Source organism: Geospiza fortis, unplaced genomic scaffold (assembly GCF_000277835.1).
Source record: "Geospiza fortis unplaced genomic scaffold, GeoFor_1.0 scaffold246, whole genome shotgun sequence".
NCBI classification, from domain to species: domain Eukaryota; kingdom Metazoa; phylum Chordata; class Aves; order Passeriformes; family Thraupidae; genus Geospiza; species Geospiza fortis.
The window spans coordinates 897,129-905,612 of NW_005054476.1; the positions used below are offsets into that span (position 1 = coordinate 897,129).

General features: G+C 38.5%; 1 protein-coding gene across 3 annotated transcripts in view; it reads left to right on the forward strand.

Moving 5' to 3' along the window:
• Nucleotides 1–8,484, forward strand: part of ANKRA2 (ankyrin repeat family A member 2) — an 11,209-nt gene continuing 2,725 nt past the window's right edge. Inside the window, exons 1-8 of one of the 3 annotated variants that reach the window (XM_031063004.1) lie at nt 1–111; nt 597–985; nt 2,946–3,104; nt 4,552–4,617; nt 5,959–6,056; nt 6,217–6,342; nt 6,735–6,801; nt 6,888–6,968. In XM_031063004.1, coding sequence (XP_030918864.1) covers nt 697–985; nt 2,946–3,104; nt 4,552–4,617; nt 5,959–6,056; nt 6,217–6,342; nt 6,735–6,801; nt 6,888–6,968 — 886 coding nt within the window. In that variant the 5' untranslated portion in view covers nt 1–111; nt 597–696. Of the gene's footprint in view, nt 112–596; nt 986–2,945; nt 3,105–4,551; nt 4,618–5,958; nt 6,057–6,216; nt 6,343–6,734; nt 6,802–6,887; nt 7,109–8,484 lie in introns of those variants that run through there. The other 2 variants (XM_031063002.1, XM_031063003.1) reach the window with 2 other exon arrangements.

Here is an 8,484-nt window from a genome sequence, read left to right on the forward strand (position 1 = left end):
CCTGTCCTCACGGGCTGCCTCCAGGGACAGGGGACGCCTCCAGACGTGCCGGGAGCCGCGCGAATCGCGGCCCCGCCCCAGACTTCCCGCGGTACTGCGAACAAGCCACGGGTATTCTGGGGTTGCCTTTATCGGTTTAACGGGATTTGGGGTTTTTTTCCTACGTATGTGGTAGAAGCAGTTTATTTTACTCAGGTTGCAAAAGACGTATGGGAGGTTAAAGTCGCTTTAACTTTTCCCTCAAGTCCAATGTTTCTGGGAAGTAGTTTATATATATATATATATATTATAGCTTGTTCTTGGGTTGGTATAAATCTGGTTGTTGTGTGGGTTTTTTGTTGCAATTAGGCAAAAATTCTGAAGCATCATTTCACACGGATGAAACTCCTACTGGCTTAATAACAGAGTTTGGTTTAAACATCCAGGTGCTGAAACATAAATGGAGCTTTTGGTCACTTACTTGTGACAGCAACAAGAATGATATTTCACCGGTGTTTTGAATGACAAAACTAAATGCCATATGCTTAAATAAAGTTTGATGTGTTTTTATGCACTGTTTTACCAGAATGTTCTTAACCAGTGTTATGTCTGTTCAGTTGCAGGTTGTCCAGAAAATTTGGCTTGGCTGGCCAAGATTGCTCCTGGCTGGAAACAATGAAGCATCATTTTGCATGAAGCTTGTACAGGACTGAGATCATGGCATCTTCAACAAACTTAGATGTCGGGGCCCAGTTAATTGTGGAAGAATGTACCACCAGCTACAGCCTTCCACCCATGCCAGACATTAAAGTGGAGCATCAGCTTGACACCAGCACAGAGGAGGGCCCGGCTCAGAGTGTCACCATGGGGATGAAATTCATTTTGCCCAATAGATTTGATATGAATGTCTGCTCACGATTTGTGAAGTCTTTGAATGAGGAGGACAGTAAAAATATTCAAGATCAAGTCAACTCTGACCTTGAAGTCGCATCTGTCTTATTTAAAGGTTGAATTTATGGTACAAAATATTACCTGTGTAATTACCTGTGTACTGTGTCATCCTGCTAAGTTATTATGCTTTCTAAAAAAAGAGCTTCTGTGCTATATGTGTATTGATCAGTTTTCTGAGATGTGTTCCTCTAACGTTTTTATTATATGCTTAATGGATTATTAATATAAACATTTTCTCCAAGATTAATTTTTATACTACATTTCGAATACATATATCAACTGCAAAATCAGGGGCACAAAAAGTCTTTTAAGCTAGTAAGAGCTGATGCTCATTAGGAAAACAAGCTGCTTCTGTATGGCATGTCCTACAGCAGTATGCTTCTTCACAGAACACTGCTGAAAGCACTTTATGAGCACTTCAGTAGCTTTCAGCAGCACGTTGTATCTTTTCGTGAGGGTGATGAAAGACAGCACAAGCCAGGGGTGTTTTGTCACTGTGGCTGTACAGAGCCTCTCATCCTAGCCATGGGCTTGCCACTGTAGCTTCACTGCTGCTGGAAAGCAAATGCTGCTCCAGGGCAGGATCCCTGCAGCTAATCCTGCCACTGCTGGGTAGCTTCATCACAACTGATCCATGCTTTTTCACAGCTCAGGATATCGATACAGAGCAAAATTAGGACTGCCATCTACTTCCCCTTACCTGTTGTGGTTTCTAGCACTTGCTGTCATATTTCAGACCGTTAGTCTTGCATCTTTTCCTGAAGTCCATGTGACCTATTGCCTGTGACAAATGCAAACACAGGCCTCCTCTGAATTTTGATGGTTTCACTGACTTGTGTTCTTTGGCTGCATTTCAGCCACTGTAGTTTTCAAACATTTTTGATTTTGCCCCAAGTGCTCAGTAGCAGAGCTGCAGGTCTGAGTGGTAGATTTACACCCATCAGCACTAGGGTAGTTTTTCTTAGGTAACATTTTAAGTCTCTTAGAAGTAGTCCTGCAAATCCAGGGACCACAGGTCAAAGTCTGTGGTAGGACTCTTAATTCATTACAGTCAGTTGTAGCTGTTTGATTGGCAAACAAAACATAATTTTGTTTCCTGTTACACTCTACTTCTTTTAATTAGTCTCCCTGAATTTGTGCTTGCATTTATGATCACAAAATTCTCTATGGTGTTTTCAGTGTGTGTGTTACTTAGCTTCTAGTCATTAATTACTAGTGTCAAATCAGTTAAGCCAATATGGAGTTTAATCCTTCAGTATGTCTTTTAAGTATCTAATCTCAAAACCAAAAGCTGCTTTTGAGAATTAGAAGCCAAGACAACATATAAATATATTCTGTAATAAAATGCTATTAGCTTCTAGGGGAAAGCAAGAAAAGTTAGTATGAAGGAACACATCAGTAGTGAATGACTTCCTGAACTCTAAGCAGTGACCTGCTGTTGCATTTTATGTACGTAAGTGTGGATCCTGTCTTTCTCCTGGATAAGTATTCATCAAGCATTCATAATGCTGTTAAAATTTTATCCAGGAGTGGGAAGAGCCCTGGTGAAGTTAATGAAGGTTGTCTCCACTCGTGCGGTGGACTGGTTAGGGAGCGGGCAAAGGCTGAGCAGGTACCTGAGTGCAGATCTGACCAGAGCTGCATCATGTTATTGCCTTGGAGAGTGTTTATGAGAAGATGACAAGTTAAGTAGAGCCTTCTTACATAATAAATCCATGCTGGGCATGTTGAAAAATCAAGACAAAGGCTTCCCTCATTTAGATGCTAACTTGTCTCTGGGTGACATTATGTCATACTGAACTTATGAAGTAGCATAATTGTTTTATGCTAGAAATTAATGCAGCCCTTTATTCAGCTTTCACAATACACAGTGGGAAAAGCACATGTGAAAAATTTTTGGATGGATTTTAAAGGTCTTGTGATACTGGTGCTTTACCAGTTTGACTTAGGTTCTATGACTTGCTTTTAATGCTCTTATTAGTACTGAAATCCTCTCTGTTTTTTGTTCAATGTAGCTGAATGCAACAGCCACACTTCTCCTTCCCCTGGTATCCAAGTAAGACATGTTTATACTCCGTCAACTACTAAGCATTTCTCACCAATTAAACAATCAACTACACTAACTAACAAACACAGGGGAAATGAAGTCTCTACAACACCTCTACTTGTAAACTGTAAGTATCTTTCTGCCTTTCTCTTAATAATTGTTTTGTGAACTATATGTTGGATGCTTGACAAATTTATGCAGTTTTTTCTTTGGTGTTGCAATTAAGTTAAAGGTAGGAAAAAAACACTGAGATAGTCTTTCCTTACATCCTGTCCTCCTCAGAAAAGAAGATGGAGACTCGTTTCCCCTCTCATTTATTTAAGTTGCACATGTCCATGTAATTTCACATGGATAATTTCACATGGGTCCAGCCATAAAATAGTCATCCACCTGTTGTATGGAATTCATGACTGAAGTTTATTTTCCAGAAGTTAAAAAACCAGAAAATGCCTTACCTATACTTTTTAAATCAAAAATTAGATTCTAAGTTGTAAGTTAATGTACTTCATGCCCATATTTTCAGAACTTGTGTATCTTAAAATTAGATGATTGGTAAATGCTGCAGGATACTTAAGATGTAATGTAAATATAGAATACTGCATCATGATTGTCGCAGATCTTGAAAATCAAGGAAGCATTATTTCTGGTGGGTTTTTTTCTGAATTGTCAAGCATTGCCTTTTTAAATTAATTTGCTGTAATTTACTTCATAGTAAATTATTTTCTCTAAATCACAAGTCACTTTTTTTAAAGAAAAATGCCACTTGAATGGAAAAAATTAATCAGGAGCTGCAGTAGGCCACTGAACAAAATACGCCATCTTCCTGAACAAACTCAACTTTCATGTGGTGACTTGGAGGAGGACAGTGAACACTTACAGTTAATGTAATCATTAGCTAATTTTGTTACTACATCATGTGGATAGTTTATTACATTTAGTCTCCTGATTACCTTTCAGGACTGCTCCAAGTTGCAGTTATCAAAACCATGCACCCATGCAGTTTTCTGTGGGATCAGAGGTTATTTCTGCATAATCTCTGCAGTAACAAAAGAAATCCCTCAATCTTTGTTTTCTCCTCTGTATATCAAGTTATGTGTAATTTTGTAATGTCTGATCTATTCCACATTGTAGGGAGTGGGAGACACTAGAGGCTTCCTTTGTTGACTAGTAGGATAGATCTTCTAGTGATTCAAGTGTGATTTTTAAATTAAACTTCCTTAATCTATCAAAATATGTTTATTTTCACTTAATAAATGGGTCTTAAAGTAATCTTGGGTTGCTGACCAAACAGCAGTGAAGACAGCATGTTACTTTGTAAAGAGTCAATGTGGGAAGTATCCTTGCTTTCAAGAATAACTGCTCCATTGCTTTAAAAATTACCTAAATCTATGAAACTCTTCAGAAAATTTTCAGTGTTTAATTGTGATTTAAGGTCAGAGCCCAAGGTAAAATCATCTACACTCTCGATTCCAATTTCTGTACTGCTGAAGCCAATAGACATGTTATGCTCAGCTCTAAATAGAGCAGAATGAAAACTGGTGTATATAATATGGCTTTTGCTTCCTTTTTTGCAGCTTTATCTGTTCATCAGCTGGCTGCTCAGGGAGAAATGTTATATCTGGCCACACGTATTGAACAAGGTGAGACAGGAGGTTAAATGCCTTCTTTTTTTCTTTGGGCCATTTATTTGCTGTTGTGTTTGACCTTTTCACCAAAGCTACAAAGTCCTCAGTTCTGGTACAAGTTGGAGGACATTTGAGGTATTGTTCTCTGCATATGTGGACTAATATTTTGTATCAATCTATTACTCACTCAGTGTATCATTTGCATTTTAAATTAAAACATAATGTTAATAGCAGTAGGTAAATCCCTTCCTCTCCCTGTTCTCTAGGGGTATATAGGTAATCCATGGTACTAAAAAAGAAACATGTTAGTTCTGTCACAGCAGCTTATTTCATTTTATTTTTAATTTATCTTTGTCATTTAAAACATACTTCTGTTAATGGTGGCTTTCCAATTCTATTTAATCAATCAGCATAAAGACCTGCATGTTGCTAATGTAAGCCACACCTCACACCTGCAGTGTAATAGTACTACACATTCTGAATAGTGTGGCATTTGTGTGTCCATAGTACATGTGCAAAACTTCAGCTTTCCCTAACATATTTATGAATTTAGTAACATTAATAGTATATTCTTACTGCACTAATAGTAATCACCGATGCTTTCAGTGCATCCTTATTGAAATGTTTACTGGAAAACAGGTAGTGAGTCACTGAGTCTAAATACTTTGTAATGAGCCATGTATATAAAAAGCAAATCGATTCTGGAGTGTTGGTAGCAGTTAAAAATGCTTATTTTGGTGCTATGATAAGTATGGGATTTATAAAGTACTTAGATATTAAAATAAAATCCAGCTGAAATATTTGTCAGCCAGTTGTTAAGTTCTTTTCTTCTTCCAACTGCACTCAATGTAGACCTTAATCGTTTTCACAGACCACCTTATTGATTACACAAACTTTGTGGGGAATGGAGTTGTTTTACCTATATTGCTGTACAAGTTCATTCTTTACAAAATTGTGTGGCTCACTCTATTGAAAAAACACAGTCTACAGTATAATACAGGATGTACCTCTTTATTTTTCAAACATCCTTTATCTTCTTTACAAAGGTGAAGCCCAGATTACAGACAACTTGTAATTTTCTGAGTAAAAACAGAATTTGATTTATAGAGCTTAAAAACTTGAATTTTAAATTATTAAACTAAAGGCTGAAATTTTTCTATGGTCAGTTGGATGTGTTTTTCTTTCTTGGAGAGAGATATTACCACCACCACTGGGACAGAATTTTGTTTTTAAAGTTGAGATGACATTTAGGTCACACTGCTTCCTGGCGAATAAATGTTACCATCAACACATTTCACCAGCTGATACAGTGCAGTGAGAAAAGGATTACTAAGTTATATATTTTTCTCTGAACAGAAAATTTAATCAATCATAAGGATGAAGAAGGATTTACCCCTCTGATGTGGGCTGCAGCTCATGGGCAGATAGCAGTAGTGGAATTTCTCCTCCAGAATGTAAGGAAAAAATCACAATTGATTTTGAATTCATTTACTCTTTAGTTTGCTTTGCATTCCTAAGTTTGTCAATGCTGCTACAAGCATAAAAGTTTTAAAGTTAAGGTCTATGTAAAACCTCAAATTTGCTTCTTTTTTTTAAATTGATACTTTATTTCAGGGTGCAGATCCTCAGATTCTGGGCAAGGGGCGAGAAAGTGCCCTCTCACTGGCCTGCAGTAAAGGATACACTGATATTGTCAAAATGCTGCTTGACTGTGGAGTTGATGTCAATGAGTATGACTGGGTAAGATTCTAGCTTGAATTTAGTCAGAGGGTGCTTTGGTCAGAAAATTGAAGCAGGACATAGCACTGGCTTGAGTTTAAAAATTGTTCTACCTCTTCTGAAATACGTGAGAGTTTCAAAACTTTCATAGGATAGGAGAAAGTGATGCTACTAGCTCTGACTTCATGGTAGAAAGAGAATGAGACCAATGCTGACTTCTTGTACAAGTGTGATCTTCATGTTTGAACAGTATACAAAAATGATGGAAGTTGTGAAGATCTAAAACTGAACATCATTTTTATAAAACCTAGGAAGTCTCTTACTGGTACATAGAAGCATATCTGTGTATTAAGGAATTACAGTTGCAGACTGCTTAATCATTAGGTGTCTGAGGCATTTCTCTGCTTTTGCAGAATGGAGGCACACCCTTGCTATATGCAGTACATGGGAACCATGTGAAATGTGTTAAAATTCTTCTTGGTAAGCAGACTGTCCAAATTATCATTAATAATGTACGATCGGTTCTCACTGTCAGAAATGTAAGATTCTATCCCTGTTTGACATAGAAAATGGTGCTGATCCAACCATTGAAACAGATGCTGGCTATAATTCCATGGATTTGGCTGTAGCCTTGGGCTATCGGAGTGGTGAGTATTGCAAATGTAAACCCTTTAAAAAATTAATTTTTGCAGCTCCTCATTTATGTAGCTGCTGTAATGGCCCAGTAGATGTTTTGCAGCTCTTAACATGTTACCTGTCCTACAAGTCTTAATAATTCTAAATGCATCAGGCCAAAATGGGTAGGAGCTTCCATTCTTGTTTCAGAAAGTCAGATACTTAGTAAGAAAATGTCCCTGACCTGGCTCTATATCACTGGACACAAATAATGGTGTTTAGGGCTGATGCAGCCATGACTAAGATAAGGCCTGCAACCCTCCTGAACCCGTCACCCTACATGACTGGAATGATGTTATGTAGTTTGCTAAACCTTCTTCAGTCACATCAGCTCTAGCTCTAGTTTGTCTTGAGGCAGACAGTAATCAGTAAATTATAATATCTGGCTTGGTTATGGAAACCAGAAGCAAAGGGACTCCTTATTGGTTTTTTCCCTGTCATTTTGAAAGCTGTGAAATGTCTGCCGTTACAGAAATGAATGGAATCAAAAAGTAAGCTGAGCGCTGTATGTGTAGCTTCTCCAAGCACTGCCTTGTGCTTATGAATGAGCCAGTGTCATGGTTTAACCCCAGGTAGCAGCCAAGCCCCACACAGCCACTCACTCACTTCCCCACCAGAGACATCAGGGAGAGAAAAAGTGTAATAGGGAAAGCAAAGGCTGTGCACACAAGCAAAACAAACCAAGGAATCAATTCAGTGCTTCCCATGCACTGGCAGGTGTTCAGCCATCTACAGGACAGCCAGGCCCCATCATGCAAAATGGAAGACAAATGACATCACCACAAATGTCCCCCCCTTTCCTGTTTCTTTCCCCCACTTTATACACTGAGCTTGGTGCCACATGGTCTGGAATAGCCCTTTGGTCAGTTTGGGTCACCTGCCCTGGCTCTGTCTCCTCCCAGCCTGCCAAGCACCCCCAGTCCCCTCCCCAGTGTGGCTGTACCAAAAGCAGAAAAGGCCTTGGCTCTGTGCAAGCCCTGCTCAGCAATAACAGAAACATCTCTGTATTATCAACCCTGTGTTCAGCACAAACCCAAACCACAGCCTCATGCTAGCCACTGAGAAGAAAATCAACTGTACCCCAGCTGAAACGAGCACAGCACAACTTACAGGAGTTTACATAGAAGACTGCTTCAAGAGCTCAGTCTCCAAGTGTTTCACAGAAGTTTCTCATAAATGCTTCTGCCTATTTTCTGTTTGTAGGCTAAAAATTTGCTTTCCATGTGCTATCAGTCTATTCAAACCAAAGAGCTGATGATGATCCCCAAAAACATTGTTTGCCTATCTGGGGGTATTGTTTTTGCATTATATAAGGCTTTTACTTTCTGAAAGAATGCTGACTTATTCACAGAGTGAATTTATACATGTCTGGCTTTTATTAAATGATTGCACAGGACAAGCATATATCTGCTAGAAAAAACAGTATAACTCTGAAAAAAGAGAAAAAATAAATATTAACTTCATCTCTTTCTCTGCTTTAGTTCAGCA